The sequence below is a fragment of the Myxocyprinus asiaticus genome, chromosome 44 (genome assembly GCF_019703515.2).
Source record: "Myxocyprinus asiaticus isolate MX2 ecotype Aquarium Trade chromosome 44, UBuf_Myxa_2, whole genome shotgun sequence".
Taxonomy (NCBI): domain Eukaryota; kingdom Metazoa; phylum Chordata; class Actinopteri; order Cypriniformes; family Catostomidae; genus Myxocyprinus; species Myxocyprinus asiaticus.
This window is the reverse complement of record NC_059387.1, coordinates 15,728,638-15,747,737: the sequence shown is the minus strand read 5'-3', so window position 1 is coordinate 15,747,737 and position 19,100 is coordinate 15,728,638. Positions and strand designations below refer to the sequence as shown.

Sequence of the window (19,100 nt, the reverse complement as noted above, 5' to 3'; positions counted from 1 at the left end):
TATAATGTAAATTATACAGTATTCTCAGATTAAGGATGCTCCAATATAGTGTATGCAACGATGCCCAGAAATGTTGTCTAGTTAGGCAGCACACTAGATTTTGAGACACATGCATTATCCACAGAATATTATCTGATGGAGTATTTTCCAATATAGTGTATGCTATGATGCCCAAAAATGTGGTCTATATAGCTCACTAGGTTTTGAGCAACAGCCATTATCTACACAGTACATTCTCTGATAATTGAGTGTGCCATATGTTGTGTGCACATTACAGTGCAATTTAATCATGTTTATTATAAATCCGTACTTTCTGTGCACCTACATCCTTTGATATAGCATACTCTTTGTGCAAGATGTTAACTTCATATTGCAATATTTACAAAATGACAAATTATATACACCACAGTATTACAAACAACAACACATTCAAATTAGCTGGTGACATCCAGACTCCATATTGTGTGTGTATGTGTGTTTGTGTGTGTGTGTGTGTAGGTGGACGGTCCTGAGGAAACTGGCCAATCAGAAGTGCATTGCAAGTTTCAGTCAGTGGGCATTCAAGTAGAGGATGAGAGATGGTGAGTATCCATGCCCACTCAACTCCCCCCCACCACCCCCACCCCTCCCACGCACACACACACACACACACACACAATACAGATGCATATTCCAGGACATGTCCAGCATTTAACCCCAATCATTTGCTTGTATGACTAGAGTCATTATAAACAGTATAGATATGAAGACTGTTATAATGAAAGCTGTCAAAATATGAAAGGTTTAACAGGAGAGAGAAAAGTAAATGAGAGAGAGAGTTGTCAGTTCAAGCACATGCTCCAGTGACAAAGACCCTCCCATTCTCTGTCTTAGTTTTACACACACAGCTGTTTCTATCATGGTGGTTTGGACATTGGGGCCTCTTGAAAGGGTAAAGGAGTGAGAGGCAGAGAGACAGCTGCTCTGTGTGTGTATGTGGGTGTGTGTGTATTTGTGCGCACGTCCATCTGTTGCTGTGCCCATTATGAAGCAGGCTGGCTGCTGGGTCACAGACATGGTCAAGTATCAGCCCCCTCTAGTCAGTTCTCTCTCTCCTTTCTTTCCTTTGCTTACTCTGACTCACACACCCTCAAATGTAACAGTTTATATGCCCTGTGAGAGGGAGGGACAGAGAGAGAGAGAGACCCCTTTTAAACCAACAGGGTGCTCGTGCCAGAGCTGGTACCCCATCAGGCTCCATTCTGGGCTGGAAAAATTGGCTCTGCACCGGCCCCTAAAATTGCTGGTTTTCAACAAGGAACTGATAAAACTAGGAGTAAGACACACAAACCAAGACCATGATGCAGCATGTTGTTTGTGGGAAGTTAGTAACATAGACTAAATTAGATCTTATTCCATAAGTGTGAGCACCCCTGTTTTAAGCACCCCAGATTCACTTTAATTTCACTTTTGCTTAATTCCAAATATGTTTGGCCGCTGCATGTTAATATACAAATACAAATAATATACCCTATTGCACCTGGAGATGTTAAAATGAGAAGCCCATTATACAGCTGTTGTAAATTCAACTACACACAGAAACTTCATGCAGATGTCGCCAAAATAAAAGCTTGACAGTTTAGAACCTTTTGGTTTAACTGGATCGCATAACAGTGCCCTGTGGATTACAGAAATATATTATTTTTGTATTTACATTTATGCATTTGGCAGACGCTTTTATCCAAAGCGACTTACAGTGCCCTTATTGCAGGGACAATCCCCCTGGAGCAACCTGGAGTTAAGTGCCTTGCTCAAGGACTGTGGGGATTGAACCAACAACCGTTTGCTTACTAGTTCAGTGCTTTAGTCCACTACGCCACCACCACTCCAAAAATATTATTTTTGTATAATAAATAATAATAATCTATGTTTATTATAATATTACAATAACATAATATTCAAGTTGACTGGGTTCCAAAAAATAATGATGATGCATAGTGGGCTGAGACAGTACCACAAAGTGGACAAAAACAGGTAGGCTACACAGTGAGCAGGTACAATATGAATACGAAGGAGACAGTGTTTTGTTTTTCTTTCTTTTTATTCCACTCTTTTCTTCATTTATTTGTGGCTGAAGTGAAAAATATATGTTCTCTATCTGTCACTCACTCGACATTGCGTTGATGTAGTGACACTAGGGGTCACTCTTGGGAGCCCCAAACACCTTTGCTTTTTTGAAAAAAGGCCAATGAGAATTTACATGCCACTACCTGCCCCAGCGTGGCTCAAGACCCCGCACCCCGTCTGCTCGTTGCTAAGGGCATCCTCCTGCAACTACAACACCGGCTCCGCTGCAGCCCGCCCCCATGGCCCGGCCCCAGCGTGGAGCCCAGTGCAGAAAGCAGACGCCACCCGTCTCATGGCCGGCCGCCAAGAAACCCATGAAGCTTTCGAAGCGCCCCTGAGACGGGCAACCCAGGGGCAAGGAGACCCGCTTCTCTGGAGCTGGTGAGCAGACCACTCCATCCCCCAGTGGAGGGCCAGGAGGAGAATCTTTTGTTTCATTTTCATTTAATTTCACCACATGTCGAAGAGGCTGCGGTACCCAAAAATTCAACAAAAGAGCGGTTTTCTTGTTCCCTGGGTCACGACCACTGTCCACCGTTCCATCTTTGCAGATATGGCACTCCAGCGGCGGTCTCCCCGCCCCTGTGTGCCCAGCTGTGGTACAAACACGCCCACATGGGATTGGGTCCGGTGGACTACAGGGATGAGACTCCTCCTCCCCCCTCCTCGGCCAATCTTATGGTGGGTGGCAGGAGCCAGGTAAGTGCTTCGATATCGCTGGACTCAGCACGGCCACGGGGCTCGAATCCCCTCAACGTGGCACCTCGAGCTCCGCCACGCCACGAGGCCCCACCTACCGGTACGTCCGACGTGATCATCCCTTGGTCCCCCTCGCCCGGAGTTTGGGCGCTTGGCTCGCGCTTTCCAACCCGTTGCGATGGCTGACCCAGACCGTCTGACTCGGCTCGATTCAGTTCGCCAGGCGCCCGCCCAGGTTCAGCGGCGTCCGCTTCACCTCGGTGAAGGGCAAGAACGCCACTACCTTGCATGCGGAGATCGCTACCCTTCTGCGCAAGGGCGCGATAGAGCCTGTCCCTCCAACCGAGATGAAGAAAGGGTTCTACAGCCCTTACTTCATTGTACCGAAGAAAGGCGATGGGTTGCAACCAATCCTGGACCTGCGAGTACTGAACCGGGCTTTGCACAGACTCCTGTTCAAGATGCTGATGCAGAAACGCATTCTAGCGAGCGTCCGGCATCAAGATTGGTTCGCGGCGGTATACCTGAAGGACGTGTACTTCCACGTCTCGGCCCTACCTCGACACAGACCCTTCCTGCGGTTTGCCTTCGAAGGCCAGGCGTACCAGTACAAGGTTTCCCCTTCGGCCTGTCCTTGTCCCCTCGCGTCTTTACGAAGGTCGCAGAGGCAGCCCTTGGCAGCCCTTGGCAGCCCTTAGCAGGGAAGTGGGCATCCGCATCCTCAACTTGATCATCAGGATCCTGAGAGGTGCTAGGAGGCTGAATCCCTCTCTTTGAATACTGCCCTCCTGACTGCGCTCACTTCCATCAAAAGGGTAGGGAACATGCAGGCATTCTCTGTCAGCAAATCGTGCCTGGAGTTCGGTCCGGGTTACTCTCACGTGATCCTGAGACCCCGACCGGGCTATGTGCCCAAGGTATCCCACGACCCCTTTTTGGGATCAGTTGGTGAACCTGCAAGCGCTGCCCCAGGAGGAGGCAGACCCTCTGCCCCCAGTCGCCATGCTCTGTAGAAACTCCTCCCCCTTCGGGTAGGACCTACCATGGGACCTCTCCACATGACATACTTCGACAAGACTCGGTAAGACCATGTGACGTATTCCACTCAGAATACCCCCCCCTTTTGGGTGGGGTGTGGTCTCTGCCTTGGGAGGGACACCCCCCAACACAGACACTTATGGCTCCAAGTCAGTTAACAAATTCCACTCTTTTTGGGGAGAAAAGAGAGGGAAAAGAGGCCTCGGCTGGGCTAGCCTGTCCCTATAGTTGGGTATAGTTACAAGCCGACTTGTTCCTAATGGACCGTTCAACACTCATAAGAGCATTAGGTGAGGTTACGTGACGGCCTGGTGCGCTGGCTACGAGGCACACAGCGGTCTGCCCATCACACACTGCCAGTTCACGTAACGCAGGTCAGCTAGTTGTGGCGTTTTGTATAGGGACCACTAGTGTCACTACATCAACACAACGTCGAGTGAGTGACAGATAGGGAACGTCCTGGTTACTTTCGTAGGTTACAAAAGTAACCAGGACATCTTTTTTTTTTTTTTTTTAAAGAAGTGTGAAACCTCCAAATGTAGCCTAAGACTTTTTATTGGCAGTAGAACATGGGCAAAACATTAACAAATTTTGGTAAAAATGAATCACTTATTAGTTTTTTGTTTATCACATCACAGTTCAAATGCAATCACAATATTTTTCAAAATAATCATAATCATGTTGACTTTTTGTCCAAATCGTGCAGCTCTTGTGTACATACTTAGCTATGACTGTTCCCATAAGTGAGCTAAATCTGACAAGCCCTCCCTTTGGAGGCATTCAGGACATGCTAAATCAATTAATAAATAAAGCAAATACAGTTTTTGTCTTTTTTTTCTTTTTTTTTTTTCTTAAAATGCAAACATTGTCCTTTTAGGGGTAGGGTTAGAGTGTGTTTTAGGGTTAGTCTATAGTAATTATAATTAGCTTTCTATAAAAAAATGAAGTCTATATTATGCACCTATTTAGATACACTAGCTAGGTAAAAGTGTTAATGTGTGTGTCCATATTTGTATGGGGGCTTTTTGCACTGGGAAGATGAGGGCAGCAGATTCCCAGACTGTGAGAGAGAGACACACATAACACACACACTTGCACAGGTTGCCGGTATTTGGACTTTGCTGAAGCATGCCTTAACACAGACAGGCCCTCTAGCACAGGTCTGCTCTTGTTTCCTGCTGAAGTCAGAATCCTTGAACTGTACGAAGAGACTCCTTTAGCACGTCATACATTCATCCTCTTCCTCCGTGGGCTAGGAATGAAGGATATTAAGAAATAAGTTGTCCTCCCCTGTGGTTGTGTCCTGAATGAATTACACCTTGCTTCCAGTGCTCTGGGGAAGTGCTCTACAGCAGGTAGTAAGACATGTTTCATAACATAGAGAGTATTGACAACTGTTACACTTGTCAGAGAAAATAATAATTAGATGGATGGATGGATGGATGGATGGATGGATGGATAGATAGATAGATAGATAGATAGATAGATAGACGTTGCAACATTTTACAGTGAACATGAGAACCACACACACTCCCACAAACTCAAACACTTTCTTATGATATGATTTACAGAAGGCAGTGATTACTACCATGTGAGCGGAACTAGAAATGCATACTCTCTCTCTCTCTCTCTCTCTCTCTCTCTCTCTCTCTCTCTCTCTCTCTCTCTCTCTTGCACTCTCTTTATTTGTCTCACTCTCTCTCTCTCTCTTTCTCTTTACAGGAAGTAGTTAGCTGATATGAAGCAGGCCTCTGTGGCACACACATTTAACAATCACTAATGGTTTTTAATGGGAAACAAACGGTTAAAACAGAAAATATATCAGAACCCAACAATGAAGTGGAGGAAGATGTTTAGATAACTGGATGAATGGGTAAATAGAGTGATTGTTAAATGTTCTATAAGTGATTTTACATGAAATGGCGTTCAAAAATGCCCTAATTATCTGAGAGATACTCCTTACTGTTCAATCCAATAGCATAAAAAATTCAAACACATACACTCAGGGTATAGCGATGGCCACTCAGGGTATAGTGAGAGATGACCGCATGCTTCAGCGCACCTGAATAGAGCAGGTGTTCTACCTCTCTAGTATACACACATACACACACCTCAGGCAATCACAGGGTAGCAGAGCTAAGTCAGATCGCTTTGATATGTTATCCCTCTCTATACTGAGAGGAGAGGAGGTGTGTGTCCTTGTGTTTATGTATGTGTGTTTTTGTTACACTTGTAGACAATGTCATAGTCTACAGTTAACAGAAAATAACCATGTTCAGTCCATTCTATTCTGACTGTAAAGGACCATTCACACCACGAGAGTCGTTACAAAGTAATGTGAAATTTCAGATTTTAATACAATTACAGAACGTCTGATAATACAGAATGTAACAGCTACGTTATCACTCTCCTGGAATGGAACGATGAAAGTAAAACAGTATTATAGCAAGATACAGGAACAGATCATGATACAATAGTGGGGCATGTTATCACATTATATGGAGTAAGTTGTACAATGGAAACTAGCATTAAACAGCCTTTTATTGGCTTTCCAGCTAAATTTAAACAGTAAAACACTTATTTATGACAAACTAACAAAAATCATGAATCAGCATAAATGTAAACGGTTACATGCAAAAAACAAAAAAACAAAGACAAACACACTATCCCTCTTTTCTCTCCAGCCATCGCAGAGTCACACGCTCTAACAGCGTCACCACTGCCGTTCAAGCTGATCTTGACCTTCTGGAGGGTCTCAGGGACGACCAGTTTGCGCAGACCCACCAGGGGCCAATCATCCGCCAACCGTCCCAAGATGCAGCCACCTGCACTGTCAGCATCCAGGGCTCTGGAAACCATTACCACGCCTGTGCCCAGGATGACTTTTGTGACGTGGGCTTCGACCCGTCCATTCTGCCCCCGCCAGACCCCTGGATGGACGGAGCAATGGAGGAAGAATATGGGGGCAGAGTGACAGTGTCCGTGTGTCCGCAGGACGGACGCTGGTTTCTGAAGCTGCTGCAAGCAGAGGTGGAGAGGATGGAGGGGTGGTGCCAACAAATGCAGCAAGACGAGCAAAAGAATGAGCTGCCGGAAGAGAGTGAGTAGCACTAAGATAATGTCTGTCTCAAGGCCAAGTGAGCTGCAGTATAAGCATATATGGAGCATTTGTTTGAGCATTTTCGGGCATTATAGGCATTTGGAAAAATTTGAGTTTTTTGGCATTATATTAGGTTGGCATATATATGAGTGTAGTCTAGGGCATATGCAGGCATACACCATATGCCCACCTATCTTTCTTAGGATTTTGCGTATGCCCACCTAAAATAAGCGATGATACGTATGGCCGCCAGAACAACGAGCAGGACTTTTGCAATATATAACGATGCCACCCGTGCTAGTTTTTGATGCTCTTCGCAGATGCTGGACAACTGTGTCCCGTAATTATATAAAATCTTTTTATTATATCTTTTTTTTTTTTTTTTTTACTGCTGTCGGTGGTGCCTTTTTCTCGTGATGTCAAATCATTTCAACTGATATTTCTAAGTAGGAAAACAATTTCACTTTACACAGAAAAGCACATTATAGTACACAAATAAAACAAACCATTAATTATTACGTAGGCTATATATGGTAATACAAGACAACGTGTTAAGTTAATGTGAACATTACTACACTTATATATAGTACTTAACAGTTTATTGCGTATTATGGATGTATTCGTTTATTTATTAGAGTAATTATAATGGGTTTTTTTTCTCCCCAATTTGGAATGCCAGATTCCCAATTTGCTTTAAGTCCTCGTGGTGGCGTAGTGACTTGCCTCAATCTGGGTGGCGGAGGACAAGTCTCAGTTGCCACCGCATCTGAGACCATCAGCTCTTGCATCTTATCACATGGCTTGTTGAGCGTGTTACCCCGGAGACGTAGCTCTTGTGGAGGCTTCACACTATTCTCCACACACAACTCACCACGTGCCCCACCAAGAACCACATTATAGCGACCCAAGGAGGTTACCCCATGTGACTCTACCCTCCCTAGCAACTGGGCCAATTTGGTTGCTTAGGAGACCTGGCTGGAGTCACTCAGCACGACCTGGATTCGAACGCACGACTCCAGGGGTGGTAGTCAGCGTCTTTACTCACTGAGCTACCCAGGCCCCCATAATTATAAAGTATTAACAATTTCCATGTAGCCTAATGAAAGGAATATTAATGACACCTATTCATTTAAATTCATATTGAACACCATGGTTCATAGTAGTGTACTGTACACCATGCCAGCAAGAAACTTACCCTGCTATACATTTTGTAAGTTCATGTGGGACTATAATTACATCAGTATTTATTTTTATTTTTTTATGGAATTTGTTTTATTTCTTACACATTTTACACATGTACTGCATAAAATGTAAAGATAGGAATTTTAGAGGCTGGGTACATGTTTTATTTTTATTTTTATTTTATTTCATAAATTCACAGTATGCCCACCTCTTCAGACACTACTACACCACTGATTACAGGCTTTGGAACGGATATATGTTTGGAACATTACATTTGACAGCTTTTTTTTTTATTAGTATATGTGTGTCTAAAAAATTTGTTTCTTCAAAATTGTTTGAAGGTGCATTTGGAATGTAGCAGCATGTTTTTTGGCATTATACACGCATTTTAACATTCGATTCAATTGCATTTTTTGGGTATCATCGGTGCATTATATGTGTGCTTTGAACATTTGTTTCAACTGTGGGTTTTTTTGCCATTTAAGGTGCATTTGGGATGGTTGTTTTGACAGCATTTGTTTTTTTTTTTTTTATTGCAGCCACGCTTGGAACATTTGATTCAACAGCATTTTTATTTTTTGCATTATAGGCACGTTTGTGATCAATTTAACAGAATTTCTGGACATCATAAGTGCATTTGGAATGTTCGATTCAACAGAATGTTTTGGGCATCATAGGTGCGATTGCAATGTGTGTTTTGACTGTATTTTTGGGAACTATAGACATGTTTGAGACGTTCGATTCTACAAAATGTTGTCTGCCTTATAGACACTAAACAGACTAAACCAGTTTGTAATTGTAGTTATAGAGCTCTGTTTATATTAGAGCTTTATTTTCAAATTCAACCAAATTGTTTAAACTAATTTGTGTTCAGTGCAAGACTATATTTAGAGTGACATTATAGGAGGCCGTGTCAAAGTTATTTGCAGAATAATCAGCCACTTCAACAAAACTATCAGCGCACAAGGTCACAGTCTGGTTATCTCCGTCCAGCGTCTCTCTTTTTCTCTCGCTTCCCACCTTTTCCCAGATCAAACACACACACCCACACACGCCACAGTAACCATCTTCACGTCAGTCACAAAGCCTGCTTGTTCATCTATCTCCTGTCTGTCTCTCTCTCACATACCAGACATTTCTACCAGCAGGGAGCCTCCCTGTCTCCCTTGTTTCTTTTCCACACACTCTGTTTCTATAGCCATCTCATTTCACTCTCCCTTTCGTTCTCTGTCTTCTCTAAACCTACCCTCCTTTCCTGAATACTTAAAATATGCTAATCTCCATGTCCTGTGAGCATATTGTTTGTCATATGGTCTCTTGTTGCTGCATATGTTAAACAGTGCGAGTTCAATTCATAAGATCTCTGTTTAAATGGCCACATGGCTCTGATCCAGAGAGGCTTGCTGCAGTCCCTGTTCAGGCCAGATCTGGGCCACTGCTCAAGTTATTATATGACCCTCACATGGCAAACGTTTGCTTCTTTTAAGATAATTCAGCCCTGTTTGGTAATCTGATATGCTATTTATTCTCTTTCACTCTCAATCAGTTTTTTTTACATCACACTCTTGTTCCGTTTGTGTGTGCAAGTGATTCTCTTGGCTCATTGGCTCTTGCGGGTGTTTGTTTGGTGTGCAGGGTAAACACTCCCCCTTGGTCCCTGCATTTGGGTTCCCAAGCCTTAGATATTTATGAGCCCCTTCTCGCTTCAAAGAGACAGCATTTACACATTAACTAGGTGTCTAAGCTTTTGCAGCACAAACACACAGACAAATGCACACTTTCGCAAATTTCTGTGTTGCATACAACATGTGCTGTTGTTTTAATCAGTTCTCCTTAATGTAGTTTTGTTTGAGTGAATGTGATTTTCAAGGCTGAATCTCTTTTCTTTGTGTGTGTGTGTGTGTGTGTGTGTGTGTGTGTATAGTCCTTGGCAAGATTCGTAGTGCGGTGGGCAGCGCTCAGCTGCTAATGTCACAGAAATTCCAGCAGTTCCGGGAGCTCTGCGAAGAAAACTTGGTATGTATAAATGACACATTTGTCAGCCAATCACAGCATAGCAGAATTTAGTGGCCCTGCCTACTGAATGGCTGTGTTAGTATCACTAATTCTGGCATTAAAAGTACTGTAAGCAATTTTAGCATTTCATGAACTTCTGCCAGAATGAATTTCAGCCACTGAATTAGACACGCCCCTTTTTTTCAAAACTCCGCCCTAGAAGGATTCTGATATACAGTTGTAATCATAGATGGAGAAGAATATTTCAGCAGCACACCATCTTAGTGTTGTGAAAGTGTCAAAAGCAACTGTAACGAAATAGCGTTTTCGCACAACAAACTAACACACTGCCACACTTTCAACTTCCTGCTGCCCATATATGGGCTGCCCTGTGAAAGTGCAAAATGATTGATAAGCAGAAAGTGCCTCAAAGTCTTCTGATGGGCTAAACCCATAGCACGCAGTCACATTTTTGTTTGCTGACAAATTTTGACACTTTCTGCGTGTCATAATACAAAAATAGCTTACAGCACTTTTAATATAACCCAAATCAGTGTTATCTAATTGCATGTCATATTATGTATTGTGATCCAAATGAACAGATGTTTTGTTTATAATTTCTCGTTTCAGAATCCCAACGCCCACCCGCGGCCTGTGTCTCAGGATCTGGCAGGATTCTGGGATATGCTGCAGCTGTCCATTGAGAATATCAGCCTGAAGTTTGATGAGTTACACCAGCTGAAAGCCAACAACTGGAGAGCTCTAGATCCACCCGAGAAAAAGGTACAGCCATAATATCACATGTCCAGAAGCATGACACACTCTTTCAAAAATGACTTACAATACCAAGCTCGACACAAAGAATTTGAAGTCATTTGTACCACTGTCAACACACAAGATACAGAGTTAAGTTACTTTAACATGCCACTGATATTGCATGATTGGTTTATTGTTACTATATACCGACCTTTGTCAGAGTACTTTTTTAAGACCCCATGAAATAAAAATTGGAGTTTTGTGGCTTTTAGTCCATATCTGTTAACTTTGAGGTTGTCTAAATGCTATTGTGCTCCGAGAAGTTAACTCTTAGAAGATACACACTATTAAATTTGGCAAATGGACCAAAAATATTAATGACCCATCTTACACACATTTTGTCCAATCAAATGCTAAGAGAATGTTCCTTTTCCTAATGCCACCGACTTCTGACTAGCAGTACCAAGTAGCAAAACATGTTCATGACTGTGACAAAATATAGTCTTATGGTTATTTTAAAAAGGGATAAGCTCTTCAATATGTCCAAAATACGCAACCAAATGTCATAGAATGAACGTAACTATTCATTTTTTAGCAAACTGACTTTTACCTGATGCGTTCTACATTTTGCCACAATTTCCTTGTGAAGTGAACACCAGGGATGCCGCGGTGTGTGTTTTCGACTGTAAGATTAACATCTATTACGATTATTGATAACTGAGGCAAAAATTAATATCTTATCACAACTGAACATGTTAGTGGACACGTTTCTTAGGGATATATGGACTCTTAAGTGCACCCATACAAAAGGAAAACTTCTAAATACACAAAATATATATAGGAGGTATATAAAAAGAGACCCTCCAACATCGGCCACAAAACAGTGCTTATCTGCATCCCGGGAGTGAATGATTCGCTTCAATGTAACTGGACTGCTTGGAGTCTTCAGAACTGCATAACTGTAAGATTATGGTAGGTGCGCAACACATTTCATGGCATCTAACAGTTTTTAAATCTGCAACGGTTTATTAAAGCAATCAGTTTTCTGTCAGACACCCCACTATAAAGAATCAGCAACAGATTCCATAAAAATACTGTTCTTTATCTGTCCACAACACCCCACAAATAAGCCTGTGGACCATGCATAATAAAGGGGCATAAATTTACTGTTCAATGTGGTGAATTTGTACACAAACAATGCTTTAAATGATGAGGATAATTCAAGACGCAACTTCGAAGTTTACACACTGATAGTAACTACATGCAAATGCATAGCACGCTGTCAGCACGCTTAAACATTACAAAAAGTTCCATCTCTCAGTTCATCCCTTTAAAAGCACCAGAGCAAAAACTGTTAAATTCACTAGTTTGTCGTTGTAACTTGTGAAACATCCTGTCAACCTGTCCAATTTGTAGGATGTGTATCCTTATATGACTTCTGTCCTCTGACTACTTTACATCTGTCATCTTCAGTAAACCTCAGTCATTCAAATGCTACCAAACAGCCGATTTAAGTCGCTTTCTTGGTGGATATGAGTCTGGTAGATCGAATTCCTCTCTTATATTTTGGAGTTTCTGCATTTAAGCCTCAGTTTCACATGAATTGAAAGTTCACGTTCAGTCCGCGACACCCGGCCAAGCTCCACGTGGCCACCGTCAGTAACCATAGCAACAGCCAGTAACCCACCAGGCACAAGCGCAAGAGATCTTCACATTTAGGCCTACACAGAAAAAACTTTTATATTATATATCTTTACATTATATATATATATATAATATATTTTTGTCACATGTAAATAACACATTTCACAGTTATTAACCATAGATTCTAAATTCTTACAGTTAAATTAACCATGACATTTTTAATCGTGGTTAATAGTGAAACCGTATAATCGCGACATCCCTAGGGAACACTAGAGGTGCTAAAACAACAGTGCGTTTTATTTACTTTCACACAAATCAGATGTGCAATGGCTGATTATGACTTTATAAACACATTTCTTACACTATTACTCGCACACTGCTATGTTATGATATCAAACACTTTTACTATAGTGCATCATCTGAAAAACAATCAATTTTGACACTCGTATTACAGACTCGCCTATATTTACACACTTATTCCAAGAGAGATTAACTTCTGCGGTAGCTCACCTGATAGAGTGTTGGATTTAGAACTCAGAAGTCCGTGGTTCGAGAGCAGTCAAGCACGCAAGTTGACACTTGAGACAAAATGACGTGGATGCTTTAGAAAAGTTGCTTTTTGTTTTTTGGTCACTATCAGTTAGGTTTAGGTGTTGGTTTAGGGTAAGTTTGTCTGTTTTGTGTCTACCTCTTATTTGCTTTAGATCACTATTGGTTTTTGGTTAGGGCGGTACGTTTTACTCAATAAAACCTCCATTTAATATTTACCTTAACCTCATCCGATAACAACACCATTTCACTCCCTTTTGGCACCCCCCGCTGGACATTTCACTGGGAAAATGCAACAAAACATGTAATAAGGCTCGTAATTTAGTTTAGCAAAAATGTTGCAACGGTCACGTAACATTCATGAGATCATTCTGGAAATACGTCAATACAGGTAAAATAAACTGGGTTTGTCAAGCCATGGTGGTCTTTAAATATGGAGTCTTCTCTGACTAAGGTCTCTTGCTTCATGATTTTGTTCTGTATATTTTATTTTAATGTTTATTCTTTCATTTTATTTATGATTGTTGCATGTTGTGCTCTGATTTATTTTGCTCATTTGCTATCCAGACCTCATTATTTTATGTGTTCTGTTGTTGACAGTGATCTGGTTTTGAAGGCCCAAAAATGCACGCTGCATGTGGTTCGTTTCCAGTGGTCCCATTTACCTCATGCCAAATGGCTGTCAGGCTGAACTCTTATACTGGCACATACAGCCCCCATAACGGCCATGCCACCACTGAACTCTATAACTTAACATGTATAGTTGATTGCTGGCACTTAAATGCAACTAAACACCACCAATGACCCATCACACGGACACTACAATGAAAGCCTTCTCCACAACTGCATGCATAGCCATTGTGTTATGTTACGTGATAGAGATAGCGGTTGCACTAATAGATTTGTCATTGTTGTCCAGGAGAGGCGTGTCCCCCCTCCGGTACCCAGGAAACCGAGGAAGGGTCCCGTCCTGCTGGTGCGAGACCGATCTCTGGAGGGCTCACAGCGGCTGGAGGCACGCAAACGGCTTCTAGCAGCTAAACGTGCAGCTGCCTCTCAGCGCCAGAGTTCTGTCACAGAATGTGCAGACAGTATCGAAATATACATCCCGGAAGCTCAGACACGATTATAATGTCTCTCTCGCACTGAAAATCCTGAAAAGAGGTGCTTAGAGGCCTAAATAGACATTGAAACACACCTACTCAAATTCAACCACAACACAAAAGCACTGAATGACAATGACAAGGCAGGGTAGCTGTAAAATAATCACTCCTCTTTTCTTGTGTAAAAGAGAATTTATTCACTGTGGGGTTCTACTGTATGTATTTAGAACTTAAAGAAATTGTTCACTCTAAAATTAACATTTTGTCAATATAAATTCACCCTCATGTCATTCCAAACTAAAATGACTTTTTTTGCTCTGTGTAACAAAAAATATGATATTTGTAAAGAATCTTCTCACGGGTCTTTTCCATGCAATGGCAGTTCTTAGTGATCATGTCTGTTAAGCACCAAAAATCCCCACAAAAAACAAACAAACAAAAAAACCTTAAAGTAATTCATACAACTTGCACTCATTATTAATACATATAAATTAATAATTAATTAATACATATACTGTATATTATGCTGTAGTCTTCTGAAGCCATATAATAGCATTGTGTGAGGAACAGACTGAAATTGTATCTAATTAAATCAGTCTTGTTCTCAAGATAACAGCTCACTAGTGTGGAAGATTCTCAGTGAATAATAACTTAAATTTAGATTTTTTCGTCGCATAAAGTTATAAAATGGCTTCAGAAGACTTGGAATATAGTGTGCGAATCTTATGGACTACTTTTATGGTGCTTTTTTGGTGTTTATTTGTCTTTTTTTTTTTTTTTACTTAACAGACATGTATTCGTTTGGAAAACGCAGAGTAAAGATTCTTCAGAAATTAAAATGTTGTGGTCCCTGGAAAAAAAATAAACGCATTCAGGTTTTGAACGACACAAACGTGAGGAAATAATGACAGAATTTTCATTTGTGGGCAAACTATTCCTTTAATTTTATTCTCTTTCTCTCTGTCCTGCCATCTGCGATGTAGCTCCCTTGTTAAACTCCCAAAGACTTTTAAATGTTTCTATTAGACACTATATTATATTTAATTGTTTAAATAACCAATAATATATATTCATGCCTTCAGCACAACATAGTGTGTCTGTTAATACTACTATCCAAATAATGCACACTACTGAATTTCAATGAAGTATTACATGAGTTTAATATTGTCATTTGTAGATTTTTGCAGTTACTGTGTAAGAGCCATGTCTTGTGTTCTCATGGAGGACATAAACTACTAAAAGGGCAACAAACCGATTACTTCTGAAGAGTTTCACATTGATATTTGTCTGTGTGTACAGGTTCTGATATACTTGTGAGGGCCATTTAAAAAAATAAATGTCATATTTATATAGTAAAACATGTCATAAACCAACTTGTAAGGACATTTAAAGTGGTCATCACTGTTTAGTGCTCAGAAATTGGCCAAATTAGGATTTTATTTAAATCCTGTGATTTCAGTGAGGGTCGGTTTAGGGGTAGAAGTAGGGATGGGTTTCAGCAAATATAATTTTCTTTAGCTAAATACAATTGTTTTTATGATATGCCCTCACTAATATAGCGAAACCAACGTGTGTGTGTGTGTGTGTGTGTGTGTGTGTATGACAGTCTTTCTTTATGTGTAATACACTCTCTAATGCTTGTCACCGTGCACCTTTGAGACAGGGCGAGGTTGTTCTGTTCTCAGTATCAGGGGAAAGAATGTCAAAACCACCTCTCTCACTGTCTTCTCCTCTTTCTTCTCTTATTTTTCAGCCTCCCACGTCGTCATCTTCTCCCGTCCCCTCAAATCTTCTTTTTTCGATACATATAACCCACCTTGCTCTCCTTCATTCTATCTCATTTCCTGTACGCTCACTATCTTTGCTTAGCAGTAGCACCTGTAGTGACACGGATGTCCATCAAATCTGACAAATGCAACACATTTACTTGCCCACTTCATCTGTCACTGCTCAATACGTCAAAGTCACTGATGGAAATGCTGTCGAAATGCGGCACTCTCAAAAATTAGCAATGTGTTACGTTATGAAACATTACATAATGGCAATCAGGGATTAAATTGAGCATTACACTGTGTCCTAAACAGGTGTGATGCGATAAAGGATCGCGATAAAAACAATCTCTTCTGTGTGTGTTTTTGTCTGTCGTTTGGTTTCAGCTTCTGTGGTCTTGTGCTGGTTAGCCCCACCCACTGTAAAATCTTATTGGTCCAAAATTACACATCAAATATTTTATAATTGGTTGTGATTGTGCCGCATCGCGCAGCAGTTTCGCATTCAGTTTGAAATTACAAATTGCTTGTCTCTGACAACTTGTAGCATTGCGCCTGTTTAACGTGACATTGGAGCACAGGAAACACGCTTATTTCGAGAAATGCACACTGTTTAGAGTATTATGTAAATATTTAAACTATGAACTACGAGAGATTCCTGATTGCTCACTAATATAGCTCCTCACTACATTTGTCGATATGTTTGTATAAATCAATCTAAAATAAAATTGCAGTATTTTTTAATGCAGAAAGTGTGATGAGTTGTATACATATTTACGACCTGATAAAACAAAATCAGAACTGAAAACATCTATATATCTCCTTCTCTACCATTACGTTTCAAAGTATCATTTGAAATACTAAAGCTGCAATGTCATGACTTAATAAATGACATACAGTGACAGAGCAATTTATTTATTTATTGTATTATGATCACAAGAGTTAGCATGATAGTGTCTTTATCTTTGGCCAAGTCAGTGTGTGTGTGCGTGTGTGTGTGTGTTATTGCCTCATCTAAGTGCATGTACCCAAGTGCTTCCTAATTTCTTTTTTTCAACCCGAAATGTAGCACAGTTGATACTTTGTAATATAGATCAGCTTCTTTCCTTCCTGAATTTTGATTTATACTAAGATGTATATACTTTCAGCAACCCTGCGGAGACAGAGCAAGTAGACATGTATTAAAGCAGAGCACATACCATCAGTTTATTATTTTTCTATTTTAATTTTTGCATTTCAGAGTTACACTTTCTTGTGCTGCTCTTGTTTCATTAATTTGTTTTTAAACTGACATATTTTTCAATATTTGCTTGTCTATTCTGAACCACACTGTCTCATCTTTTTCAATAACAAATAATACTAATTTGCACTTGTTTCATAGGTTAAATAAACAGAGCTATTTCTTTTTGAGTTGGCTCAAGATGTTTCACTGTGGATAGATACATCACTATAAATATACTGATATTAATTTCCCAGCAGCCAATGTGCAGCCATCCTCTATTTTGATATACACTTCGGTTGCATTGGCTTTTGTTGTTGTTTCTTTGTAGAGTTTATATTATTAACCAAACTCTTAGTTCCAGTTATTATGCACTAGAGAGCCCTTATACTGTGGTTAACGTTTGTTTTCAAATATTTCAATGTTTAAACGCTCGGCCTTAATTTATGAATATACTGTACTGTATGATTGTCATGCACATTGTAGCCTCAGGGGAGACTATATAACGTGTATGAATGTGTGTGCGTGTATCTGTGTGTTTTTGTTTGTGTATAGCCTATCATGAAGAGGTCTTATACTGGAGATATACCTAAAGCATTCAATACTGGCAACAAAATACCCATTCATATTGATATTTATTTTCACTGTATCAATAAGTTCAGTAATATTTTGGGACATTTAAGCTACAGTTCAAATATAACTACCTTTGATTTATTTAAAAAAAAAAAAATTCCAGTTCCAGTTTTAATATGCAAAAGAAAGTGACCCAATGAAAAATGACCCATGAATTTTTGACAGTAAAACAATATCAAATTGAATGTGGATGGACAATCAATGATTAAAACAATGATTATATTTTTAAAAATCCTGAATAAATTTAGCAAACTAAAATATAGACTAATTTAAGTCTATTGAAATATTAATTGGTTACATTTAATTTTTCTGTGCTTTTTAGTATTTAAAGAGATATTTATGAGACATTAGAGAGATATGTTGTGAGATTATAGCACTTAACTTTTTTCACGATTTATCACAAACTTGGACATATGTCATTTTCTTGAATGTTGTCTTTCACTGATGTGGAAAATATTGGTTTAACATGATAAGTCCTGACTTTTAGGGTTTTATCTCCCAAAATAGAAGAAAATCATATTGTGTATTATTGCCAAAATATGGACTGAGCACTACAATGAACTTTGTCAAATGAAGGCAGTTTATTATGTATTTCCTGTTCTTGTACAAGCATAAAATCTATCAAAATGACTGTGTGTAAATACATGAATGTTCTTCATTGTAAATGTAACCTACATCCAATAATATCTTACTACTTACATTTTGTATTTACTGTAACAACACTGTTGATGTTATTGCACGTGTATGAAATTTTGATCAATAAAAGTTACAGACACTCACAGCCATGGGTGATTTATTTTCTTATATACTGTTTATATGTGTGTGTGTGTGTGTGTGTGTGTGTGTGTGTGTGTTTGTGTGTGTGTGCATATGTCACTGCCTGGAACCTGAGCAGGAGAGCAAAATTATCCAGTGTTCACCTTCTCTTCAGGCTGGAAATATCAAGGAATTTTACAGTTGTGATTTCAAGGTATGAAAAAAATCAGGGAAATAGAATAAAAAGGTATAAAAAAAAATATATTAATAAAAATAAAGATTTATAAACAAAATTAATTAAACTAAATAATTAAACTATAAAAATATTTTATTTATATTTATATTGTAAGTAAATGTATAATATATTTTTATAAATATATATATATATATATATATATATATATATATATATATATATATATATATATATATATATACAGTTGAAGTCAGAAGTTTACATACACTTTAGTCAAATACATTTAAACTCAGTTTTTCACAATTCCTGACATTTAATCTTAGAAAATATTCCCTGTCTTAGGTCAGTTAGGATC

The 19,100-nt window shown here is 39.7% G+C and overlaps 1 protein-coding gene across 4 annotated transcripts in view; it reads left to right on the top strand.

Annotated features, from left to right (window-relative positions):
* LOC127434196 (disks large-associated protein 1-like) overlaps positions 1-18,574 on the top strand; it is a 180,091-nt gene extending 161,517 nt beyond the window's left edge. For 3 of the 4 annotated variants that reach the window (XM_051686764.1, XM_051686762.1, XM_051686763.1), the window contains 5 exons: positions 499-581; positions 6,528-6,943; positions 10,050-10,141; positions 10,751-10,903; positions 13,989-18,574. In XM_051686764.1, coding sequence (XP_051542724.1) covers positions 499-581; positions 6,528-6,943; positions 10,050-10,141; positions 10,751-10,903; positions 13,989-14,201 — 957 coding nt within the window. In that variant the 3' untranslated portion in view covers positions 14,202-18,574. Of the gene's footprint in view, positions 1-498; positions 582-6,527; positions 6,944-10,049; positions 10,142-10,750; positions 10,904-13,669 lie in introns of all 4 variants that reach the window. The other variant, XM_051686765.1, reaches the window with a different exon arrangement.
* The last annotated feature ends 526 nt before the right edge of the window (positions 18,575-19,100 follow it).